Here is a 26,713-nt window from a genome sequence, read left to right as displayed (position 1 = left end):
GCCATGGGATCTTTAACTATGAACTATATTCTTACTTGAAATAGCCTTATTTTTCAATGGATTCCAAGAGGTTTTTATTGCTACTCGTTAGCTAGTTATGTTACTCAACACACAAAAGTGCTGCCGTCACTGTGTTGCTGCTGTGCAGAATAGTCAACGTATTCAGAAGGTTTTCAGTAGGTCACGGGCGCGGACGGGAAATGTCAACAGTATGACATGTCATACTAGCAGGAGCTTAAGCGGGAACCCTGAACTGCTTGCCATTTTCTGTAAAGACACACCTCATCCATAAAAATATGAGGACACCGCGATCGCCATAACAATTTGATGGAGCCCGGCCGAGAAAGCTAACAGCTAATGGTCTGTCGAGAGCAGAGGGTAATGTGGCTAATCGCTTTCAAAGTGATAGTGGAGACCATGGAGTTGATGCGGGCTTATATAAATATATACCACGAGTATAATGGGAGAGTGGTGGGTGGGACCTTCTGCTTCTCCAGGAGCCAAGCAGATCACGTATCCTGAGCACACGGGAGAATGATTGGATCAGAGGTGCATTTCACTCCCTCACTGTCTAAAATTACTCTGATCTGCCTCGGTTCTTCCAAACCACCTGCTTGGCCCTACAACACTAGCGAGGTTTGCGGTGGAATAGGTTCTTGCGCTGTTTTTTCTTTGCCGACGGCAGGTGGCGGGAAATATGTCCCCAGAGTCGACAGATGCTTCGCTAGCATCGCAGTTGATTGAGGATAAAATTGGCATTCAGGATTTTAATTGTATCATTTTTTTTGTATCAATTTTTTTTTCTGTATGGAGCTGTGGTCCCCAGCTAAAATAAGCACAATGACATCAAAGTTTACAAGGGAGTATGTATCTATGGATTGGGGTCCGGCTCCCAAATGTTTCCTATGGATGAGGCGTTGGCCTGATGTTTGCATAATGCAAGCTTTCAAAATGACGTATTTCCCGTGGCTGGAACGTTTATTTCGTCATCGTCTTATGTGAGCTGTTGCACTAAGGAAGGGGAGGGGAGGGGGAGTTTTTCGGGAACAAGAACACTCAGGGTGACGTCTTATCATACAAAAGACCGCCGTCGGCTAATCCAAATGAATGTCCCTTAATCAATCGCATGCACCCCGGCTTCCCTGCGCCGCGTACCCTCCAGAGGAGCCCGCTGTCTCCCAGACGACTTACCCAGTCCACTTCATTAAAAACAAAAGCCCTCGGAGCACCACCCAGGACTCGTCCCAAACATACAGAACCCGGGACAGGGGGCGAGGGACAGGGCGGTGGTACGAGAGAGAGAGAGAGAGAGAGAGAGAGAGAGAGAGAGAGAGAGAGAGAGAGAGAGAGAGAGAGAGAGAGAGAGAGAGAGAGAGAGAGAGAGAGAGAGAGAGAGAGAGAGAGAGAGAGAGAGAGAGAGAGAGAGAGAGAGAGAGAGAGGTGGTACAGGATAAGCAGCACACAGGCTTATGTTCCATCGACAGCTGTCAGCCCATCAGACCCCTCAATGCCATGCAGGAAGGTCAATTAACTGATTAGAGTCAGTGCCGGGGTTAGATTAAGAACCAATCACAAGATCCACGTTCCCGGAGGGAGCTGCATCGCCCTGTGTTTGCGATGCCAGGGCGTGGTGTGTTTGTGACGGCCCAAAGTCATTTAGCAGGCCAGCCGTTGAGGTTGCGTCGGGCGGCAGCCGGTTCGGGTTGCAGGACATGACTGGTGTTTGCTTTGAACCGAACTCAGCCACAGGTTATGACTTGGCTTATAGAAAAGAGCTGCCTCGGCAGTGTGTGGACTTCTGAGAGCACATCTGAGATTTCACATGCAACGCGCTTGGATGGTTCACCTCTAAAGGCTTTTATGATGCCATTTCTCGCAGTACTGTGTGCTCGCGAAGTCCCGCCACTGATAAACTACTTACGGTGGGTATTTCGGATCTCTTGAGCTGGGGATTGTTGCAAACCTAGGGAACACATTCCCATGATCCCCTGCTTTGAGATATACTCTCAAATCTCCTGTTATATCGTACACTTTTTTCCGTACATGTTATATTCCTGTTTTGCCTGAAACATGTCAATCTCGCTCATAACATGCAATGAAAAGGCGACGCTTCTGCCTTAAAGCAGCAGACGTCATGCAGTGTGTGACTGCATCTTCTATTTATATTTAGTTCTCCTTTTTCTTACGTTGACGTCACCCGGCCTTCATCCTCATGCTGACGGCTCCCTTTCAACTGGCTCCCCTCTGAGAGCTGGCAGAACGTCACAACATCTCCTCACCCCCCGTCCCCCCATTCCCATGCAGCACAGGCTTAGAAGTACAGCCCCTACAGAAACACCCACTTTAATTTCACCCATTACACAGCTGCACAGCCAGGACCTATACGTACGTAGTACCGATGATTCAGAAGGCGTTGTTTCATCGAGGGCTGGTGCTTATGAAGTCTACGTGTTTGTCAAGTAGGCGTCCCATGAACACTTGAGCCAATGTTTTGGAGATCACATGTTGGTATGGAAATAGGTGTTGGATTCTATCCTGCATCCCGCATCCGTGCCCATGGAACAAACGTGCAGATTAATTCTGCAATTGATCATAAGCCAACTTGAGGTGTTTTACGGTTCTGAGAGGAAAATCAACAACAACGTCAACAATCAGTGATGCTGTGCTAATGCTTCTGAAGATGTTGTGCTCTCTTAACCTCTGGCCCCCGCTTGTTGTAGGAACATGAGCTGATGTTTATTTCAATGTCTTGCACAGGATCAGTGTTCGGCTGCCTTGCTGTGCGTGACTAATTTCCACACACTCTTGGCCACGTTCCTTTTGCTAAGTACCCCGCAGCTTGTCAATAACTGACCTCGGCCTCCACTCGGAGCATGTGTTTGCTCCGATATATGCATGGTTTAGGCCAGGCTGTTTGTATATTCACATTGTTTACTTCCAAGGCTGTGTTTGTGATGGATGGAGGATTGTTTACAGCTCTTTTTCTTTTGTGCTTTCTGTGGTGACTCTGGCATATAGTTAATCTACAAGGAAAATAAACCATATTGCACTCAATCAAAACAAATTTGTCGTTATCACACTTTTAAACTCTTGTAATCTCCTGTGGCATCGGTGACAGCGAGCGAAGAGGTGAGACACAATGGATTTTCCCCCCCCCCTTTTCTCGGGAAAGATTTTTATCGGATGTTTTTTGTCCCGTCTAAGAAGCTCCCCCGCCTTTTTAGGTAAGCGCAGCAAAAAAAAACACAAACGCGGCATTTTAACCTAATCCATCAGTTCTAGTGTCGTCGTACATCACCGCCGGCGCTGCCTTACGGGCAGTTATATCTCACGGTGCAAACGGGAGTGCGGCGGATCACGGCGTCCGCTCCATTTATCGCACCACGCCGCTCTGCTCCACCTCGTCACTAAATGCAGCTTCATCCCCTGCGGAATATAAATGAAGCGGGCCCATATCAATATCCATGGCGGGTTATATCTCCCTTAACCAGGTCGACCTGCGACGGGGGACGTAAAGCCAAACCTCGGGGTGGCTCGGGGAGGACACTGCTGACGGTATGGTGATGTGTTTTGCCGGACACGCAGGTCACCGATGTCCGTGTTTTCGCAAATCACCACCCTGACCGTCCGTCACTGTCTCTTTCCCCTGGCTTAACAATCGGATGGGGAAAATGGAAATAGACCATGGCCCTCAACAATATACCACAGATGTACAGGCGGCTACAGGCATGGTTTGAGTCTATCTGAAAGGCTTATATCAGGGCATGGTTTGAGTCTATCTAGAAAGGCCTCTTTCAGGGCATGGTTTGAGTCTATCTAGAAAGGCCTCTTTCAGGGCAGGCTTTGAGTCTATATGTAAAGGGTTCTTTCAGGACAGGGTTCAGAGTGAGCTGTGAACTTTGGTAGTGCAGGGCATCTGATTGTGTCTGGTCGTCCGCGGCAGACAAGAGGTTGTTAGTTAGTAAGACAGCTGTATCAGTGGCTGGCCTCTTGTGTCTTACCTTTGCTGTTTACACCGTCCTTCTTACTTCACCCGCAGCCTGTTGTGTCTGTCTCTCTCTATATCAGTCTTCTTTTTCACCACGCTCCTCTCTCTTTCTCCACTTCACTATCTTTCTGTGTTTTCCTCTCCCTCTCTGTCGGCTGTCTGTTTACAGAGTTAGCAGCACTCAATCACATCGCTGCATTGACATAAAGCACTGCATGCTAATCAGAGCTAGGCAGGCCACCTTGTGTGCTGTTACCACAATCATTACTCCAGCATATCATTGTAATTATTACAATGTTGTCAATATTCCTCTTGTTCAAACTTAAGCAAACAAGTTTGAGTCAAATTATCCCTTTATTACTGGATTGATTGATTTTCCAGTAGACAAGAAATTAATTCATTATGATTTGATTATCAAATAATTGTTGCTTTTCAGTTACTGAAATGTCATTTTTTCTGTGTTTCAGATCATTTTATATGAGAACTGGAGAGAAAACACGAAAAGCACTTTGCGATCATTCAGGACAATCAATAGATTTTAGATTAAATGCAAACAAACAAAGCAGCAGCGCATCCAGCAGTACAACAGCTGTCTCCTTCTGGCGCTCGCAAAAGGCCTGACCCGGCGTGTCCTCTCTCCTCTCCTCTCAGGTGGGGGCTGTTCTGCGGCGGGCCATGTGTTCCTGGTGAGTAACCCAGCGCGCCGTCCTCCCCGCCGTCATGAGGCAGCAGTGTGCCGCGCCCCCCTCCCTCCTGGCCGCGGCCCTGGCGCTCGCCCTCGCCCTCGCCGTCTCACCCCGCCTCACCTGCGGCGCCACGCCCTTCCCTCAGGACCTGGAGCCAATCAGCATCGTCGGGCGGGAGAGTAAGTCTCTGACCCTCGCCTTGCCGTGACTCTCTGTTGCCATGGAGATTATCTTGGTGGGGGGGGGGGGGGGGGGGGGATTTGAATCAGGCCATCGCTTCGTCCCTCGAGGCCTTAATCACTTTGTACAATTTTAATCAGGTGACCTTGGAGACGGTGTGTCTGGGCGGGTCGGCACACACCGTCTTACAGTAGCCAATCACTGGTTAGGGTCCACAGTTGGGGTCCCGGTCAGCAAATGCACCGACCCCTGATTGGTTTTAGAGGTAGTGGAGAGTGTGTGACCCGTGCGCTGTAATTGATCTATCTGGAAGAGGAGTAAGGCGGCCATTAGCAGAAATAGCCTGGCTAATAGTGCTATATGTGGCGCCCTGGCCCAGGTGTAATGAGAGCCATCCGTTACCCCTGGTTCTAGCAGGTGACAGCGCGGCAGTAGGGCCCCACGCTGTCCGCTCCCGTCCATTATATATGATAATACATCATGGTGCCATGGCTAATTATTACCCCTCCCCTATCAGAGAGTGGGTGGGAGAGACCGCGTCACAAATGATAAGGGTGAGCAGGAAGACTATAAGGGCACTTTAAGTCGCAATGTAAACTAGTGCGTATCTTAAAATAACCTGGACACATCTATAGTCAATGCTGAGTGGTAGTGATTTAAATAGTGTTAGCCAGTAAAATCACACCCTGTAACTGATATATTCTACAAAATGAAATGCTGGCGAGAGTACCGTTCTCTTTATTTCTAAGAATCTCACTATTGAAACTCCCAGAACCCTTCCCACTCACGCCACCCGTACAGCCCAGCTACGCTAGTTACCATCACACAGTTGCACAGCCAGTCAGAGTGGACAGAAAACGTTATTGGGTTAAATTCTTATAGTCCCATGCCTACTAACCGAGAGGGGCTCAGTCTCACACATTGTGACTTTAGGTTTAAAGGCAGAGGCTGAGCCCCAGTTGGCTCCCTGCTTGTTGTTCCAGTGGGCGGTTGGTTCTCCACCTACAGGTGTGTTTATAGGGTTAGTGCCATTGCTCTGCTGGTTCCCCAGCACAGCATTCAGAGTTGAATGTTATGTCATCGTAGTGTCAACAAGTATTGCATAACGCCTGGCAAAGCAGGCCGAACAGAAGAAGTGAGTGTTGTGAATGGATCAACCTGATCTGATGGGTCAGACCCAGCACTCTGTGAAAGCATAGTCCTGTGCCATATGAGCTGATACTATGCCATATGAGCAGATCAATATGTTAGATAGATGGCTTGAATTGAAACCTTGCCCTATATCAAAATTAATCGTTATGAATGTTATTTAATGTACAAAAGCAATCATGACGTTGCAAATTTCAGGGAGTACGACATCCAGAACTTGAACTGTTCCCTTTTGTCGACCAGGACTAAACATTGTTGGCATTTAATGGGCATCAATATTTAATATCAATATCAGGGGCTGGGATGACAGATTGTACGTTTTAAATGCACAGATATATTATCAAATACTGTTTGCCCAATGGGGAGAAAGTTATGCCCTGTAGCAGCACTGTGAGAGCTTGAAACTCTGACTAGTAATTACAAGACGTCCCTTGAGCCAACAAGGCTTAGTAGACTCAGGCTGACCACACCACCACCTCCACAAACACCACCAGCACCAGGGGCTCCGCAGAGTACTGTCCCCCAAGTACACCAGCACGGCCAGTCTTTTTTTTGACTTTCAATCTTTAATCAGTGTAGCCGAGCGAGGCGGCTGGTGAAATGGACTCTCTCCGTAGAGATAGCCTTAAGATTTCAGATTACGGCATATTTTTGTGCTGAAGAATTGCTAATTCAGCAGAAGCGGCGGCGCCGGTCGAAGCGGCGGCGCCGGTCGAAGCGTAGGCTGGAGGGAACTTTATGCAGCAGTGTTTTTTTTTCCGCTCAAGAGTTGCTCGAGTTCTCTTGAGATAAAACTCTAAACAACTAAGCCGAGAAGCTTAGATCTGGCAGACAGACTGGTGGCAGGCGGTCTGGTGGCACGTACTGTGCCCGTCTGATTTTCTCCTCGAGTGAAGCATCAGATCTCAGTGTCTGCAGCTTATGTTTTGCTGTTATGGAATATTTATTTCCTTTTAATCTATTTGTGTGGCGTGTATGTGGGTTTCAGTTCATGTGACCCCTTTTTTTTTTACTGTACTGCTCTGACGTGAAGCACATTGTTAAAGGTGCCATAACGATAGGGAGCATATTTGTTCGTGTTATTTTTAATTGTTGCGTTCGACCCATGGTCTGCGCACTTCAAACTGTTTAAGTGTGTTACATTTTAGGTGTGTGTATTGTTGGGTTGTCGATGCTCAGACTCTTGTTGAGAATCTGATTTAAAATGAAGGGAAAACAGATAACAATACCATGTTGGAACACTGATATGTACTTATTGATATTTGATAAGACCGTTAAAAAAAAAAATATATATATATATATATATATATAAAAATATGGCTAAAAAAAGAATAGCTAGCTGGACATGGTGCAACCAAGAGCAGACCTTAAATCAGCGCTCCTCCCTTGCTCCCACGGCTCCTCTGCCATTGCTTCATCATCTCCGCCCTCTCCAAGGCAACCTCTGATGCACCGCCAGGCTCTCGCCTCCCTCGTCTCTCGAGACATTTCTTGTATTTATAATAGCATCTGGGTTTTATTTAACCACGAAATTCGGGACAGATTAAAACAAGATGACTGAACATGGGTCCCTCCTGCAAAAATGTGCCGTTTGTGTGTTCCTTAAATCATTTTGATTTCCCTTATCCTCTCCCGGTTCTGTCTGCTTCTCCGTAAAACGTTGTGGCATATGAGAAGTTAATTGTATAAATTGGGCTGCCTTTAGTGATGTCATACATCTATTTGAAACTTTGGAGGACATTTGGTTATTTTTCTACCCACCCATGAGCCAATGTTAGCCTGAGTTCCCAGACAAGGCTCAGACTGACTCATGTAACGCTGTGTGACCCGAAGATCTCTTTTTCTAGCTCTTGGGATTCTTTGGCCCCTGTGTCTACAAGTTTTTGAGTTTAGTCATTTTCATGTTCTTGCAGGCGTTATTTGTGTTATTTCAGGCCTATTTCTAGGCCTGTAGACTAATAGAAACAGACTAATTGTATCGAATGGCCTCTGTTGCTTAGAGATTTACTTTATTTGCCCGAGTTTGAAGTAGATTGACACTGAAACAAAAATGGGCATCAATTCCAGCTTCTTTTCTTTGTTTGACAAAAAAAAGGATTCAGTGTCAACACAATTTTGACAATCATTTGAATTGTGTTATTCAGACTGAGCATCATGCCTTGAGTTTTGGCAGAACAATAATAGTCTGTTAACCTCCCCTCCCTGCCTACAGGTTCCTACCTCTACCCCAGCTTCCAGGGTCTCATGTCGGACAACGACACTGTGCGACTGGGCCTGGACTTCCAGAGGATGCTGAGGATCAACCACATGCTCTACATCGCTGCCAGGTCAGTCTTCCACTCCTACTCCTCCTCTACCGCATCACGAAACCCACTGGTGCTCCACTGATGGAGTGAGCCTACTGGTTACAATCTCATCTCAATCAGAGAGAGGTCTCTGCCACTACAAACCCAACCCAAACACAAACAGGGAGGATTTTTCCATGTTGATGAAAGATACTCGTTAATAGTGAAAGGCTGCAGGTATATTCCCCAATTTATCCTTCTTTCTCTTTGATTTTCTACTTCATGCCACTTCAAGAACAGCTAAAAGTGAACAGCTTAAAAGGAGCTTTTAGAAGAGTACTGTTTGTACGCTTTGCCTGCCAGTCTCCTGGTGGTGCATCTGGTTTTGTTTACCAGCTCCCTGCAGTCGCCATTTAAATGCTGGCAGGAGCTCCACACGTTCCTCCAGCACACCTCTCATCTAAATTGCATCAAGCTATTCTCTAAGAAGGTCAGAGGTTAATTGCCTCAAAAAGGTAGGCGGACCAGCCCGCTCCGATCACTTTGTTTGGGTAAAATACGTTCTGCTGCAAGGTTGGCCCTGACCCAAACGGCAACAACACTTTCTCTGCCAAGTGCTGCATACAATTAGCTATGGACTTAATATTTTCCCCCGACTGGGTGTGACAAAGTGCTTGGCTCACGCTGCGACGTGATTCATATTGGTACCTTATGTCATTGTGTTGGGAATACGGGCGTTGTTCTTTTGTCCATCGTAGTTGGGATACCTTTCTCCAAACTTGTCTGTATTAATAGTGAGTCAGTTAGTGGGAGAGGCGGTGTGTCGGCGAAGACGTGGGGGGCTGATGTATAGGGAGAGAGGGATGTTAATATTTCTTTTGTTTCACTTTTGCTCCCAGGGACCACGTGTTTGCCATAAATCTGCCCGCCTCCTCTGAGCGGATTGTCCCCATGCAGGTAAGCGCCCACTCCCGCCCGTTTGCTATTCAGCCCGCTTGTTTCATCTCTTCCTGGTCATGTCACCACTATTCTGTTGAAGGTTTGTTTTGTTGAAAATATTACATTTTTTATCAGCTTGGTTTGATAGTCTGTCAAATGTATACAAGCAGCAGAACGAAGTGTTTTTACTATAAAATAAGATATATTATCTAAGATTTGTGTGAGCCCATCTGTTCTCCGAAACATAATCCCCGCATACTCATTTGACTAACCAAACACTTGTTCTTACATTTAAGATTAAGGACTTTAATTTCATGCACCCTGGTGTTTTCTTCACCCGCTACATGACGACAAATCGGTCGGAGTGAATTCTCATATATTACCCAGAATTCAGTCTAATTATTTCCCTGCTTCCTTCCTTCCTGCCCGAGCTTCAAAGGGGATTGCGATCTTACTCATAATAAAACTGAGTTGTCCTCGTTTGAAGCGTTCATAAAGATATCGCTCTTCCTTAGCTAGAAAGATGTTCTTGCCAATGCAAGAACATTACTTTTAAAGGATCATTTTACGCCCTGGAATATTCATCAGCTTCACCACTACATACATTTCTACAACCAGAAATTTTGGAAGAGATGTTGATGTCTCTTTATTCTAACCCCCCCCCCCTCCCCGTGCTGTTTTCCTGCCTCCTTTCTTCAGGCATTAAGCATCTCTCTCCAGACATATATCCAATACGCCCAGCCCGGTGCTCCACCAGCTTTCTGAAGTGTCGCTGCTCGTGTTTCTGTCTGAATCTAATTTGTCAAACACGATTGCACTTAAGTAAGAAGCCTGCGAGGCGCCGGGGACTTTTTTGTTTGCTTGCGTTTAGAATTAGCTTTGAACACGGCTGTCCACTCCCCCGAGCCCACCGCCGCCGCCCCCCGCCCCCCGCCCCCCGCCGCCGCCGCAGCTCGGGTGTCGAGGAGTTCCCCGCCATCGATCCGACACTTTGACTTGTTGACTGCTCCGGGCGCCGCCACGCTCCCCAGGCGATTGCGGGGCGGACGGCGTTGCACCGTCATCTTCTCCTCTCTCGGATTGTTTATGATGGATGTTTTAATGCGTGTGCGTGTGTGATTGTGTGATGAGTGTGTGCCTCTCCGACATGTGAAGCGCCTTGGCTCCGGATGAAAGGCGGGAACATGTATTATTTATTTGTGTCGTTATGAGTGCTCCAGCGTGTCAGACATGCAAGCGGGAAGACTTAAGAGATGTTCCGTCGCTGCGCGCTGAATCTCATCCTTCCCCCTTTCCTCCCGTCCTTCCTCCCGGCCCTCCTCTCCATCTCATGGCCCCACTGTGCCAGCTGCTTGAGCCGGGTTGTTAGCACGTGACCCAGCGATTCGGAGCCGCCCGTCCGCTACATCATGTCACACCCTTGTCCCCCGCCCTGGATCCCACCTCGATGTGGTCACTTTTTACTCATTTTTTTTACCTTCCTCTGTGTGGGTAGCGCTGGGTAGGCTTCAGTCACTATGCTGACTGCAACTCCCCGAGATGCTTTCACATCCCGCCGTCTTTAAGAGCCTGGAGCTCCTGAGTTGAGTGGCACTCAGATTCCATCTCCATGACTACGGATGCAGCTACAGATCCAATAGTTAAGACTCTAAGCTGAGGTATCCAATTCTGCCAGGGTATAAGGAAAAAGCTTCTGTTTGTATCTTTTAACCGTAACTAAATGAACACATTTTTCAACCGGTGTAAATGTACCATGCATACATTACAATCACAATGTAATCCCATAACAGCCGGACAATGTCAAGAGGAAGTGGGCTCACATTGAGACTGGATCCTAATTCCAGCCATGAGGTAACAATATGCGCAGCCTCTCTTGGTAACTGAAAGCTCATTGTTATGCATGGTTCGTCTAAATTTTTAACCAACATTCAAAGAATGAACCTTCTCCCACGAGTCATCTGCATTCTCCTGCCTCTCCGCAACGGTGAATGGGTCAAGGTATTAGCCAAGACAAATTTCTCCACAACAACTGTTGCCTCTGTTGCCTCCTACTTATTCACTAGTCAGAGTGGGTCCCGTGCTGCTCGTCAAAGGAAATCAGATTGCAAGCTGGATAGACTCCTGACAATGCAACGTGTAAAAAGGCTTGAAATGCAAGATATAAACACACTGGGTATGATCAAAAAGGTTATCTGGATGGTTTATAAAGCGAGCGATTGTATTCTATTATGAAGTGTAAGTGCAATCCTTTATAGTCACACTGTTAGATGTGTCCCTCTATCGGTTTCAGAAGCCAAAAGGATTTGGTTTGAACAGTATTTTTGCATTGCTGGATAGATTTTGTGGATCTGACCCTTATTGTAAAACACAGCCTTTTCCTAGCTTCAGGCCAGGTCCGGGGCCCTGAGAGTGCCAGAAACCTTTTACATTTCATGGATAGTTTTGTAGATTTCGAGGGGGGATTTGTCCAGAGTTCATGTTGATTTTCAGCCCTGCTCTTTGTGGAATACATGCACTTGGGATCCTCGGGTACTTGTTCCAGCCCACCAAATATTCTGGTGTTTCTGGTGTGGACTTTGGGGTTATGTTAACCAACGAAAATTGCAGTTTCCTGTTATTTTGTTTCTGCTGTAACCTAAGTTGTCAAGTGCGCAGTTTCTTATGGGTGGTGGCCAAGCAAGACAATGAAGAGTTAGCTCAGTGTAGCTAAGCCTAGCTCTTAGTGAGGCATAGTAAAGAATAGTGTATCTTATAACGTAGCTCCGAGGATGTAACTAGCTAATAGAATGGTTTAGCTAAGAAGTGCTCATTTTGTAGCTTAACATAGCTTGTAGTGTAGCTCATAGTGCAGCTAAGCATTGCACATTGTGTAGCATTGCTCATAGCATAGCATAGTGTAGATTAGCGTGGATCTAGTAGTGACTCCTGGAGTGGAGCTGGAACAGATGTTAGCTCTACTTCATCCTTCTTTTAAAGAGCCAGTGAACCCACTGTCTCAGCTGCCTATGAAACAAACCACTGCCCAGACTGCGCTCCACACGTTCACACACACCTCGGCACTGGTGGCCCTCGGTCGTAACATCCGAGTGCCTTGGAAAAGGCGTCATGAAAAAAACGCCACCTGCGTGCGGAGCAAAGTGCGTCCACAGCAAAGTGAGTTCACATAGTGCACGGGAAGACGGACGCTATGTGTTTGTCAATTTAGTTCTCTCTAAATTGGGGTCTTATCTCAGTAACAGTGATAAAATGGCATTGATTGCTACGTTGACGATCATAGTGTGTGTGAGTGAGTGTGTGCCTGTATGTGCATCTGTCTGCAATGCGTGTGCGTGTGCATATCTCTTCACGTTTGTCTTTGTGTGTATGCATGTGTGCGTATGTGCGTGCGTGTTCATTAGACATATTATGTTTATTAGTAAAAATAAACAAAAACATCTTTAAGCAGAAGACGAGCATCGTATGTGTGTGTGTGTGTGTGTGTGTGCGCGTGTGCGCGGCCCAGGTGGAGAGCACAGCGCATCGCCCCAGGACCGGGGAAGATAATAGGATGTAATTAACATCGACGTACATACATCACCATGCTGGCCGCGGTACAAAAGCATCCACCTCAAGGTTGTTTAACCCTGGTGCTCTGTGGTTACGGTGGCTTTATGGTGGCTTTTCAGCTGCTGTTCCCCCCCCCGGCATCTCTGACGGTGGGGTCTTGTCTGTCGTCTTTACCACCGGGATGGTATATTGAAGCTAATGAGAGTTCCAGCGCATCTGTCTGTTAATGGGACTGGAGTGCTGGAGAACAGCGAGAGCCGGGTGGTCCTGGGAACCCGGCCCGTCTCCTCTGACAGCCTGGTGTCTGTTCCCCTTTCAGAAGCTCACTTGGAAGACCAAGGATGTGGAGAAGTGCACCGTGCGAGGGAAGAACAGCGTGAGTAGCAGCCACGCCGCGCACACGCACACGCACGAATGCATGCGCATGAACACACACGCAGGCGCATGCACACATACGCACGCACACACACACTCACTCACGCAAACAAATGTGGGCGTACACGCATTGCAGACAGATGCGCATACAAGCACACACACACACAGACACAAACACACATACACACAAACACACAGATACACACGCAAGACGGACACATGCATAAGCAGACACACATGCATAAACAGACACACACAGGCACAGACAAGCACACACACACATACACAAAAAACAGTCACACCGTCCCACAGCCTCATGAATAAAACAACAGTTAGAATTCCCTGAACAAATACACACACACACGCAAAGACACACACATTGCATGGACGTGCACACATAATCCCACCCCTGCCTCCAACTGATAATATAACACAAAGACACACATAAATTGCAATTCAAACAACCACACACACACACACACACCACAAATTCATAAACTTTTCATCTTGCCCAATTGGCTATTCCTGGTGAAGTGTATGCGGTTGTGTGTGTTGTATGTGTGTTTGTGTGAAACTTTCTTTGTTTTGGCCATCAGTCTCTTGTGTGTGTGTGTGTGTGTGTCTGTATGTCTCTGTATCTGTGTGCCCATCTGTCTGTCCACCCGTGCGTGTGTGTGTGTGTGTGTGTGTGTGTGTGTGTGTGTGTGTGTGTGTGTGTGTGTGTGTGTGTGTGTGTGTGTGTGTGTGCGTGTACGTGCATGCGTGCACACATGCAGGCCATTCTGTTTGCGTGCTCTGTTCTGTTTATGTGTCTTTTCGACATGCAGTGCACGTGTGTGGATGTGTCTGTGTTAAGACATCAACACCTTAACATCAGTCCTAGCTCTAATCCACAGCCGGTAGTCCCCTCACCCCCACGTCTGTAGTTGTGGCCCGGGTTGGCAGGTGTCATCCCCCATGTTCAGCAGTAACATGGGGCTGCTTTACTCCCTGCAGGACGAATGCTACAACTACATCAAAGTCCTGGTCCCTCGCACCGACGAGACGCTGTTTGCCTGCGGTACCAACGCCTTCAACCCCGCCTGCCGAAACTACAAGGTGAGCATGTGTGGCGTGACTGTGGGTTGTTACACAGTGCGTTGTGTACATGCTGCTCCCAGTGTGAGCCTAGGACAGATCTAAAGTGAGCTTGGATACAAAAATTCTGATGCATTTCGGAGCAAGAACGGGGTCATGTCATAATGGATGTCCTAAGATAACACTTTGCCGATACCAGATGGGAAATTCTGAAGTCCTACAGGAAATGGTTGGGAGCAAACCCAATGTAACTGTGTGTTCACACCGCACTTTGTCCCATTTCGCCTATTCGCGCGAATAGGCGAATGTTGCCGCGCGACAAATCATAATCTGTCGCTGTGCATTTTTGTGTGCATTCGCGGGGCGAATTATTCGCGGGGCGAATTTTTTTTTTGCCTGGCAACGGTCATTCATGCCATTCTCATCAACCATGGCCGAGATGTGTGTCTGTACCTGTTGTGGAAGAGGGAGAGCCCGTCGTTTATGGGTTAATAATATAATCCGGAGGCGCACACCGCTTTGTGCCGTGATATTATATATATCGTATATATTATATGATATAGATATTTATATATTATATGTAGATATAGAGCGGGAGTCGCAAACGGCAACAATCACTTTCTCCTCCAAGCTGCGGTTCACTGAACGGTTGAACGGTGATTGGCTGTTTTACGTTACTTCACCCAGGGAGTGAACTGATTGGCTGTTACGTGACGTCACTCAGGGAGTGAACGCTGATTGGCTGTTTTACGTTACTTCACCCACGTTACCCACAGGGAGTGAACGCTGATTGGCTGTTTCAACGCGAATGCCGCGAAGAAGTTGAAATATTTTAACTTTATTCGCGGGGCGAATTATTCGCGGCGCGAATCCACGTGAACGCGCTCGCCGTTCACGAGGAAAAATTTCGCGCTGTCAATCAAATCTTGTCGCGCGTATCGGCGAAAAAAAGATTCGCCCGATTCGCGTCTACACGTTCACTTAACATTGAAACGTGTCGCGGGGCGAAGTGCGGTGTGAACACACAGTAAGACTCTAGCCAAAGCTTTGTACTGCCAGGGAACCAGAGGCGTCTGTCTGAGTGTACTAACTGGTTTGAGTGTAATACTGATGGTTTCTCTCGCAGGTGCGATTGACGGTTTCCCTTAACCAGCCCAGTCGCTGCCACTTTGAAGACAGACGCAGTGGTTTTTTTTTTGGTGTTTGTTCTTTTTATTATTATTTTTTTTGAAGCTGCCATCACTATTTTGAAAGCAGAAGTTTCGTACCATAATCTGTGTTTGGTGTAAGCAGATGAGAGGCTCGGTGTTGACAGAATAACATGTGCAGTCAGCAAGAAAAGATACGAACAAAGTGAGGACAATCTGTCAACAGAAAGATAGATGGTGTACTGAGGTGTGGGACGTTTTGAAAGGAGAAATATGAAATATGAAGAAAGCCAGTTTGGGGGGGCAGGCCGTGCCAAACAGCTACTAGAGGAGCGGAGCCGGAAGGAGAGTGTCTGGCTCTGGAATGGAGGGATTTACAGAGAGAGAGCGAGGGAGAGTGTGAGGAGAACGGGGAGGAGGTTTTTAATTCTATAAAACCACTCAGAGCCTTATCTCCGTGGTTTACTGTCTGCTGTACCGGTAGGGATGAATAATGAGAGAGAGAGGGGTGTAGAGCGAGTCTGTTGAGGAAAGGCACCGATAGTGATTGAGTTGTTCTGGTTCATCTGGCATTGTGGCTAGGGCATTCTAAGTTGTCTTTCTACTGGCCATAGTCCCATAGTCCAGTCCATAGACCTGCTCCTTTATTGTGTGAATATATGCAATACATCTGTTTTCACTGCTCACTTTGGATTTAAACTAGTTTTATGTACTACTTTGTAAACCAGTGAACCTTACAAATGCTCTAGTATCCACGGCGTATCAGATCAGAGCTAGTGCTGTTGTAAATCTCTTCCTGAGATGGTAAGGATCCTATGGGCCTCCCATCTTTCCACAGTTCAGCCAAACGGGCTTTAGTCCGGTCGAAACCTCCCTGCAGATGACATCATGTTTTAGAGCAGTTAATGATTCACAGCGGCCCTCAGTGGAAGACAGAGCGAGGGGGGAGGTAAGGAAAGACAGAGAGAAAGACGGGGAAAAGACTCTTCCAATGCATAAATCTACCAGCGCAGGGATTATTGGGCCGATGCCTGCGAGGAGGGGGGGGGGGGGGGCGAGGAACTGTTTTAAAAGTTCACTTTAGGAGAGGCTGGTTCCAGAGTGCTGACCCCCAGGACAGGGAGGTCAGGCCGCTGGTGTGTAAAGTGAGGGGCCGGAGGCATTACGGGGCCCATGACAGGGTCCAGGAAAATAGAGAATACTTTAGAAGTAAGGGCCCCGTATGGGTGCTTTTGGGGGGAAAGGGGTTGTATTTCCACGAATAAACACTACATTTCCCATGAGCTCTATTCCCTTTTGTTTGAAGAAAATACTTAAGCGCTCTTGTGATGCGTGAGAGAGAGAGAGAGAGAGAGAGAGAGGGGTGTCTAGGTGATTGCCAAAAGAATCTGTATTTTAGTTATGTCTCCTTAACATTGGTGATGTATTGTCAGTTTTATGGACACCTAAATTGCTCTATTAGATATGGCAGTGTGACCTTGGAGAAAGCATTCAGGACATTTCTAGCTAAGCGCCTTATAGCATAATGGTCATGGCAGATGCATTAACATTCAATAGACACCAGGAAATAAACAGTGGCCATGCTGGCATTGTTGTTGCATGTCTCACCATGTACCTCCTTGTTTAGATTGAAAAATGCCCAGCCTGGGATTATAGTGTAATTATAGTGTAGTGTAATTGTAACTCAAATGTAGAGTTTAATTTATGTATGTAATGGACAAAGTTTGTGCTAAGCGGTGTGATCACTTATTTCCATAGTGAAACTTCCACCATGAATGAAAACTAAAGAGCTGATTTACTGTTGAACCAACTTCCACGCCTCCTGCCAGTCTGACTCCCGACATGGCGCCCAAACATGCTCCAGCCACTCCACCCCCCCATTAACACCTTCCCCCCTGCGGTCCACGCGCTTCCGTCTGGAAACCAATTACGCAGGTATTACGCAAGCTCAGTGGACGTCCGGGAACACCGCAACGTGTAAATCACGTGGAACGGCTCTTGGAAAAACCTTGGGGGACCAGGAAATCTGGACAACGGCCATTTTGTGTGTGCACAAAGTGCGTGCAGCTGTTGTTTTTGTAAATGTATGACTTATTTGGTCATATTTTCCCGTTATTGTGTGTGTGTGTGTGTGTGTGTGTGTGTGTGTGTGTGTGTGTGTGTGTGTGTGTGTGTGCTTGCTTTTTTTTGTTGGTGCTTGGGCGTGCGTGTGTAATTTGTGTGAGTGTGCTCGACTGTGCATCTGTGTGTGCTTGACACTGCGTGTCTGCGTGCGTGTGTGTGTGTGTGTGTCACTGCCAGTGACAGAAGAGGCTATGAGCTTAAAGTGCCCCAGTGGATATCCAGCCTGGCTCTGCTCTGACCAGTGCTCCTCGGCGGCTACACTGCAGTCTGCAGCCTCCTGCTCGTGAAGGAGCACACTATGTACATTAGGACATCAGGACTCACGTTTGGAGGCGCCTAGTCTGTACAGGGTTAAAAGAAGCTAGGTTATGGCGGTGAACTGTGACTAACCACATTCAAAAGCGCATGCAACATCTGTGGCTTCTGAGCGGTTTCCCCTTTGGTCTTGGGGCCTCTGTCGTTCTTCTAAGGGAGGATTTGCTTCCTGGAAACTGTTTTAAGTAAAATGTGTTTTTCACCTCTGCACCGGGAACATCTTTATAGTTGGTTTCAGTGCTCCGACGACCTCACCCTCTTAAAACCACACCCTTTGTCCCTGCAAACACAAGCACACGCGCACGCACACGCACACACACACACACACATCACACACACATCACACACACACATCACACACACACAGGAGGGATTTTCTGGTCTTGCTGTAGCCGGGGTTTACAACCTTGTTAACAGCAGGTCAGAATATAGCAGCTTAATATCTGCAGGCAGCAGATATCTCGTCCCTTGCCAACCTGACAGCCCGGCCTCCCAGCCCTCGCCCACAACCTTTCTTACGGCCGCCGTACATCACACATCAAATAAACTAATCTTTATGACTCATGTGTGGGCCTTCATTACCGGAGATTGATTTGGGCACGCATACTTATTTTTCTTCTTCAGTACATAAACCCGATGGCATAAAAAGTGCTCGCCGTGTGTTTTGAGGTGTGCCAAAGTTTTCAGGGGGGGGGGCCTTGACAGTGACCTAGCGGGTGATCACGCGTCACCTCGTAGTAAAACACAGCCGTGATTACTTTTAGGAGACGCGTGTTTACAGCAGGGGGGGATTTGTCTTTTATTTCAGTGTTGTGGCCTGGCATTTTGTGTAAATCTCTTGGTATATGGCTTCGTAAATGTCTCCCCCTGTCTGACCTTAGATGGCCACGCTGGAGCAGGACGGGGAGGAGATGCTGGGCCAGGCGCGCTGTCCCTTCGAGTCCCGCCAGTCCAACGTGGGCCTGTTCGCTGGTAGGTCCTCCTGATGGTGATCCAGATGGTGATCCATGCCCACAGGTCCTGCCTCAATGACATCTCCCCCCTAATGTTAACTTAATGTCTGTACTCAAGTTAGCATATGTGGGGTCGGGATAGTCCAGTGGTTAGGACGATTTGGGTTCAGCGGAGAGGTTCTGTGTTCAAACTCTAATGACCGCAGTCTACCTGTAAGAATCCCCGAAACAAGGTGCCCTCATTAATGACAAGTATCTCAAGTGATTCACAAAATATTTTTGGGTAAAAGTGTCTGCAAAAGTGACTAAATTAGATTATATAAAAGTGTGTGTGTGTGTGTGCATTACTGCCCCCACCACTAATGAGTTGTGCAAAACTGGAACAGGACAGCAGACCTTGTTCAATAGTTTCATGAGACGGTAATCGATTGTCTGAAACATTGTCAGCCTCTCCTAATAAGATCAGCAGCCGTCTCCTCTGATTAGGAGATATGTCCTTTCTTCACCGAGTGAATCTGGGCTGGATTTCTAGTGACCAATGGGATCACAGTCCAGGATGTACGACAGATGGACCCTCAAAAGCTGTCCCAGATCCCGCCGACGTTTGTGTGACATTTACTCTCGGTACACACGGGCGGGCTTCAAGAGGGTGTCACGTTCACATCTGTGGTCGTCTACTTTCTTTTAAAGGGCAAGGAAAGTTACCTGAGAGTTAAAAATAAGCCCGCCCAGGGTTGTCTTAGGAGTTTCTGTGAAAAGCACCTTGATTGATGGGTTTCTTTTTGCCCTGCCAGGCGGCGACTTCTACTCGGCCACCATGACGGACTTCCTGGCAAGCGACGCGGTGATCTATCGCAGTCTGGGGGAGAGCCGGCCCGTCCTGCGAACCGTCAAGTACGACTCCAAGTGGCTGAGAGGTGAGGCGGTCCGACAAGCTGTATTACTTATTTAAGCGGCCTCTTCTGGGTGTGCCTTTTTTTTTTTGTGCTGACTCGCTGCAACTTATCACCTAAGACTTCCGCTATCGCTGTTTATTGTGCTCGGAAAAAGGAAAGTTTTCTTTTGTTTATTTTTATTTTCTTGTGTAAGTATTCAATGGTACAAGAACGCAGTGTCCCTACAGTTCAGTTCATTCTCACCTCTTCAGACAGAAACCTTTGTGTTCTCCGCAGGGGGTGGGAGGGGAAGCGAGGGGAGAGGGGTGGAGGGTGACTAGCAGTGGGGGGGGGGGGGGGAGGGCAGCCGCAGTGGGGGGGTTGGGGGGGAGGGGGTGACGGTGGCTTGCTAGCTCGCTGTCTCCCCGGGTCTTTCCACTCCGCGGCGCGGCGAGGAATACAAATCAGGAGCCGTCAGCGCCGCAGAGTCAGTGTCACTGTTGAACATTCTCCTCTGCTGTCTTCCCGCCCTCCCCCCTCCCCTCCCTCCCCTCTCCACCCTCCTCCTCCTCCTCCCAGAGCCCCACTTCCTACACGCCATCGAGTACGGGAACTACGTGTACTTCTTCTTCAGCGAGATCGCGGTGGAGTACACCACCCTGGGAAAGGTGAGGCGCGTGTCCTGCCGCTGCCGTCAGCCCTGCCGGCGCCGTGCTGGTGTCTGCTCACGTGGCGTCCGCCTCACGTGGGGTCCGCACCGCTCCACAGAAAGCGCTCTGGGCTCTGGGATGTGTTATAGAACACTATGTAATTTGGAGAGTCAATGCTTGATTATTGCGTCGTAAGGAAAATGCTGTGTGAAGGAGGGATGGAGTGATTGCACCCATCAGCATTGGGTTTATTGTACTCTGGACTCTGGGCACTTTAACAATCGTACCCATGTTATTAGATCAAGCTTTTTATTTGTCACCTACACCTTCATTATACGTCAAAGTCAAAGGGGGACCGTCATGTTTGGCTATTTTGTGATGTTAGAGAGGCATGGGTCCAGAATGTTTATTCTCCATCGGTCTGATACAGAGAATTGACATCGTTGGTCCAACTTTTTCACTTAGACCAATGATGTGCTGCGATTTCTTTCACCCCATGTGTATGAAGTGGTGGTTCTCCATATGAGCGAATAGCCGACCGCCGCAAGTGCATTGTGTCACTACACGTCGTACACAAGTATAACGTGCCGTGACATGCTAGTCCTCAGAATCTACGGCTCCAAGGGACATCACGGACGTCGGCGCAGTATACAAAGGCAGGACTAAGGTGTGTTACCCCCCCTCCCCCTCCCTCCAAGGTGGTGTTCTCACGCGTCGCCCGGGTCTGCAAGAACGACAACGGCGGGTCCCCGCGGGTGCTGGAGCGCTACTGGACGTCCTTCCTGAAGGCGCGGCTCAACTGCTCCGTGCCGGGGGACTCCTTCTTCTACTTTGACGTCCTGCAGTCGCTCACCAACGTGCTGCAGATCAACCACCGGCCCGCCGTGCTGGGGGTCTTCACCACCCAGGCCAACAGGTTGGTCGGTTTAACACACACGCACACACACGCGCACACGCATACACGCACACACACACACACACACATACGTATATACATATATACATACATACATGCATACATGCATACATACATACATGCATACATTCAAGATTCAATACTTTACTGCCATACAACTCTGTACAAGTTGCTTGGGATTTGTGTATTCATACATACATACATACACACGCACATTGGAAAAGTTCTGGGTTCAAACCCAGAACTTACTCACGCCTCAACCCCTACCAACCCCTAAGTGCATGGGGTGTATCATGAAATGTACATCGAGATAGGGAAAAAAAATAAACCATATTACATTTTCATAGGATAAAAGCCTGCTATGCCTCAGCAAGGACTACAAACTGTAGTAGTAGTAGTAGTGGTGGTAGATTGGTTTGGTGCCAGGGCTGTGGTGTCAAACCATTAGTCTTGAAAAGTCCCCAATGTCTGCAGAGTACCTGTAAGCGTCCTTGAGCAAGCTGCCTTTACTCCTCCCTGCTTGGATATGTACCTCAATTCATTATCGCTTTGTAAGAAAATGTCTACAAAACAGTAGGGGTAGTATGAGTAGTGGTTAGTGTTTATCTAGAACATTCACCAGGGCATTTAGACTTCCTTCAATTGTTCACGTCGTGTCTCTGCGTGTCACCAGCATCACAGGCTCAGCGGTGTGTGCCTTCTACATGGACGACATTGAAAAGGCTTTCAACGGCAAATTCAAAGAGCAGCGCAACAGCGAGTCGGCCTGGACCCCCGTGCCCGAGGAGCAGGTCCCCAAACCAAGGTAATGCCGGGCCCCTCTAAACGGCTCCGCCGAGACGTGTTTCCAAGAACGTGTTCGCCTGTCGCTCACAATGGAATTCACATCTGCGCACGCGGCTGGCACTGCTGTCGTTTCACTTGTCGTGTTTTCCGCACAGACTAGAGAACAAAACAGCTGTCCTCAGCCTCCCTGCTCTGCCGCTGAACTAAAGCCCACCCAGATGTCTGAGACGTCGTTCCTGTTTGCTTCATGTTTATCCGTCACTGTCTCCTCCCTCTGACGCGCGCCCGCAGGCCCGGCTGCTGTGCGGCCGACGGCTCCGCCTCCACCTACAAGTCGTCCACCACCTTCCCGGACGAGACGCTGACCTTCATCAAGTCCTACCCGCTGATGGACGAGGCCGTGCCCTCGGTCAACGACCAGCCCTACTTCACGCGCACCACCAGCAGGTACGGGAGGGAGACTTGAAGGGGCCCTATTTCTGGGTTTTTGTAACCCCAAAAAAACACAGGGTGTATACTAGTGTTTGGTCATGGGTGGCACTGCTTCTGAGGTTTCTGGTTACAGTTGCACATTGAAGGGCTGATGTTTTACCCTTGTGATTCCGCGCCATTTAAAGACTCTATCCACTGTTCAACTTGAAGTAGTGTCGATCAACTCTGTGGCCTCCGCCCTTGTGTACCGTACCCACCGGTAGACTACACCTGGATCTTTACAGCCTAAGCCTTGGGTGGACACTTCCACTTCCACTGGTGGTCGTAGGTGGATAGACTTTGCACAGAAACAACAGACGTTTTAGAGCAACACGGTGACCAGACACTCTTTGAGACAAAGTGGGGTAAAGTGAGGACTGCTTGTACCTGTCGGGCAGACACACAGCCGTGGCTTTTGCATCCGCTCCTCAATTTGGGCTTGGCTGGAAAGGTCGCAGATTAATCAAAACCTAATCAATGCCAGCGGTAGGGCGGCAGTAGGGCGGCGGTAGGGCGGCGGCGCGCTGTGTGCTTGACCTCATCGAGAGCGGCAATGCAATTATTAATCCTTGAAGTGCAAAAACACATTAATTGTTTCCCTTGTGGCTGCTTGTTGCCGTATTTGTGCACTTCTGTTCCATTATCGGCCCGCCACACGAAGCTGCCCCCGTAGCGTGTTCCCTTCCCAGCATGCAGTGCGGCAGATATCGACGAGTGAACTCGGGTGGAAGAACAGCGCCCTGTCCCTCATTAAAACCAATTACATTTATTCTGCACGGGAGAACGGGTTCGATTGCTGCCCACATCAAAGCGCTCTCCCACCGGCTCTGAGTCTCCCACCGGCTCTGACTCAGTCCACAGGAGGTTCTCTCAAACTATACACACACACACACACACACAGTGGATGTGTGAGTCTTTTGAAAAACAACGTGGCAGATAAGATAGGTGTTGACAAACACACACACACACATGCAGATGGCGCACAGACGTGCGCTGGGTGCATGTAGGGTGCATGTTGATGCTGGGTGCACTACATGCACCCAGCAGCAACATCTGCATAGATGTTAACTAACACAAGAGAACCATACACACATTCATATCCCCCAGAAAACTAAAAAGAACCTCACAATCTTGTCTACACACCAAAGAGACAAACGGCACACACACACATTCTCTTTCTCTCTGTCTCTCGCCCAATCACTCACTCACTGCCCCCCCCCCCCCCCCCCCCCCCCACTCCCCGCCCGCCCCAGCTAAAGTCACGCCAGACTGTCATCCCAGTTGTGCATGTTGAGTGTGTGTGTGTGTGTGTGTGTGTGTGTGTGTGTGTGTGGGTGTGTGTGTGTGTGTGTGTGTGTGTGTGTGTGTGTGTGTGTGTGTGTGTCAGCTCACATCTGGTGCCGAGACAACACATCTGGCTCCCCGCTCCTCGCGAGAGGAGATCCAACCAGGAGTGGCGCATTACGCCACGGTGACAAGCGGGCGCGCCGTAGCGTGGCTGTGTAGTTATTGTGGGTAAACACCCAGCCGGGCTGCTGCTGGTGGTGCTGGTGCTGGTAGTGGTAGTGGTGGTGGTGGTGGTGGGGACGGTGGTGGTTGTGGTTGTGGAGGTGGAGGAGCTGATACGGGGTGGGGTGGAAAGATAGATAAGACGCTTCTCCTTTATTGATCCCAGAGGGGAAATCTCAGCTGTCAGAGGAGATGAAAAGCACAGGGCCAGGCGGAGAGAAATATGCTGCATATTATAATAGGGGATATAAAAATAATATTTATATAGGTATGTACAAGTTGAATTCACTATAGAGTGAATAAAACTGGAAACTTCTCAGCGTTGCGAATAGAAAATAAAAAAAGTCTACCTGTGCTTTGGTGCAAATAACAAGTGGAGGGCTCTGTGGGCCATGTTTGGTTCCCTTTAATGCAGTGGTGGAGGGAAATCTTCCTCAGATCGGTCACACTACTTGCTTGGCTGTCACAAGACCAAATGAGAAGCAGAAGGATCGCCTTGAACTCAGAAAACTCTCTGACTGCGGAGAATTATGGAAGTGCAGAGGGGGGGAATGGGTTGGCTTTGGGTGAACTGATAGACAGTTTGATGAAGGACTGCATGGATGGATGAGGCTCTTTGGAGGCTGGCAGATCGATGGGTGTTTTAAGGATGATGGGTGTTTTAAGGATGACAGGGATGATTGATTGATGGATGGATGAGAGTTGGAGGTGGAGAGAGTTCACATGCACACAACAAACACACAGATTTTCTTCATACTGGATAAAATATATCAGGATTTAAAAGCTCTGTTGACCATGTTAACCACAGCTCCGTGTGGCAGAATAAGGGACAAACTGGGTGGATTGTGTGACTGAGAAGATATTGACTTGGCACGGCTTTTTCTTAGTCGCCGTTTTTAAAACCGACTTTTCCAGATGTACCGCCACTGAGCTCTGTGTAACCCGACCCCCCTTTCTTTCCTCTCTCTCTCTCTGAAACAACCCAGGTTCAAGCTGACCCAGATCACAGTGGACACCTCGGCCGGGCCCTACAAGAACCACACGGTGGTGTTCCTGGGCTCGGAGAACGGGCGCCTGCTGAAGATCCTGGCCAGCACCCAGGGCTCCAACGCCTCCTTCAGCACCGCCCTGCTGGAGGACATCGACGTCTACAACCCCGAGAGGTAACCGGGGCCCATCCAGCGCCGATTGTTCTCAGACGTTGCCCTGTGGAGGGGCTGATAAGGGCAGATGGACACACAATGCTGGGTGGTTTTCAATCCACTTTCCCTCTCGATGGTTCTCTTTAGAGGTCCTTGTGTCCAGGCAATGGTCGGTTTCGTCGGTTGTGGTTCCTTTGTCTGTGTTGTGGATCCGTGTTGGAACCCACTGTCTTGTGTTGCCTCAAAGCCCACACAGCCATGTGTACACAGAGACGCATGGACAGAGATATGGAACCACACAGATAGCACATACATTTACACATACTTACCCCCATGTGTCTGTGTGTGTGTCTCTCTCCCTCTTACTCATTCACTCACTGACTCACTCAGTCAGTCACATACACACACACACACACACACACACACACCCCTGGCCGGTGTGTGGCGTTGTCACCCCGCCTGCCCCCCGTCCCGCAAGAGGGGCCTGCGCCTCACTGTCGTTTGTCTTCTCGACCACAGCCTGTAAAGTCTTATCTCGGTGAACTCATCCACCTCGGTTCAGGCAGAACAGTCTGCTTAACATATTGTCCTCCCACTCTGATAGCCATTCGCTGTTGATCCAGTTTAATATGATGTAACTCAACCGAGCAGATAAAACGGAACCGCCCTCAGCCTGTATCACGGCCGCTTGTGAAGGTTTATGCTGCTAGCTGTAGTGCATGGCGCTATCAGTTATGTGCTTTGTGTTGCTGCGTGTAACATGTTGCATTGTGTAATGCAGTGGTCCCCAATAGGTGGCCCGTGGGCCAGACCCGGCCCACCACGAGTCGATCTATGGCCCATAAAATAATTACTGAGGAAAAAAAGGTTTTATTTAAATATTAATAGTTTAACCCCAAGTGTAATGTATTGCTAGACATAACATGTTTTAAGGCATAATCTGTGCTGTGTTGCTAGTTGTAACGTGTTGCTAGGTGTAACTTTATGCTAGGTGTAAGCTGCCTTGTGTTTCAAGGAATAACGTGATGCTAGGCGTAACATGTGAGGTGTCGCTAAGTGTAACGTTTGGCTATATGTAACGTGTTTAGTGTGTTGGGCATGTATTGGGTTACTAGGTGTATTTAAAAAGTATTAAGTTGCTAGAACATGTTGCTAGGTGTAAGGCGTGTGTTTGGTCGCCAGGTGTAACGCTTGGCCAGGTGTAACGCTTGGCTAGGTGTAACGCTTGGCTTGGTGTAACGTGTGCATTGTTTGGTCGCCAGATGTAACGCTTGGCTAGGTGCAACGTGTTATTAGGTATAGCATGTGTTGTGTTACTGCGTGAAACGTGTTGCTAGGTGCAACGTGTTATTAGGTATAGCATGTGTTGTGTTGCTAGGTGTAGCGGGTCGCTAGGTGTGACGTGTGTGTGTGTGTGTGTGTGTGTGTGTGGTGTTTTGCCGCCAGGTGTAACGTGCGTGGGGAGGACCGCAGGGTACTGGGCCTGGAGTTGGACCGGGACAATCACGCCATGTTTGTGGCGTTCTCCAGCTGTGTCATCCGCGTGCCGCTCAGCCGCTGCTCTGAGTACAGCACCTGCAAGACGTGAGTATGATCAGT

At 48.5% G+C, this 26,713-nt stretch overlaps 1 protein-coding gene across 3 annotated transcripts in view; it reads left to right on the top strand.

Moving 5' to 3' along the window:
* sema6cb (semaphorin 6Cb) overlaps positions 1-26,713 on the top strand; it is a 126,488-nt gene that overhangs the window by 69,453 nt on the left and 30,322 nt on the right. For all 3 annotated transcript variants that reach the window (XM_084471177.1, XM_084471175.1, XM_084471176.1), the window contains 13 exons: positions 4,640-4,853; positions 8,216-8,330; positions 9,188-9,245; positions 13,093-13,149; positions 14,145-14,246; positions 18,694-18,784; positions 19,560-19,682; positions 20,220-20,308; positions 20,989-21,206; positions 21,880-22,011; positions 22,284-22,439; positions 24,959-25,135; positions 26,561-26,698. In XM_084471177.1, coding sequence (XP_084327303.1) covers positions 4,709-4,853; positions 8,216-8,330; positions 9,188-9,245; positions 13,093-13,149; positions 14,145-14,246; positions 18,694-18,784; positions 19,560-19,682; positions 20,220-20,308; positions 20,989-21,206; positions 21,880-22,011; positions 22,284-22,439; positions 24,959-25,135; positions 26,561-26,698 — 1,601 coding nt within the window. In that variant the 5' untranslated portion in view covers positions 4,640-4,708. The remainder of the gene's footprint in view (positions 1-4,639; positions 4,854-8,215; positions 8,331-9,187; positions 9,246-13,092; positions 13,150-14,144; positions 14,247-18,693; positions 18,785-19,559; positions 19,683-20,219; positions 20,309-20,988; positions 21,207-21,879; positions 22,012-22,283; positions 22,440-24,958; positions 25,136-26,560; positions 26,699-26,713) is intronic.

This window comes from Micromesistius poutassou, assembly GCF_964030765.1.
Source record: "Micromesistius poutassou genome assembly, chromosome: 8".
In the NCBI taxonomy this organism is placed as follows: Eukaryota; Metazoa; Chordata; class Actinopteri; order Gadiformes; family Gadidae; genus Micromesistius; species Micromesistius poutassou.
The sequence above is the reverse complement of the archived record's forward strand: the minus strand, read 5'-3'. Positions and strand labels throughout refer to the sequence as shown.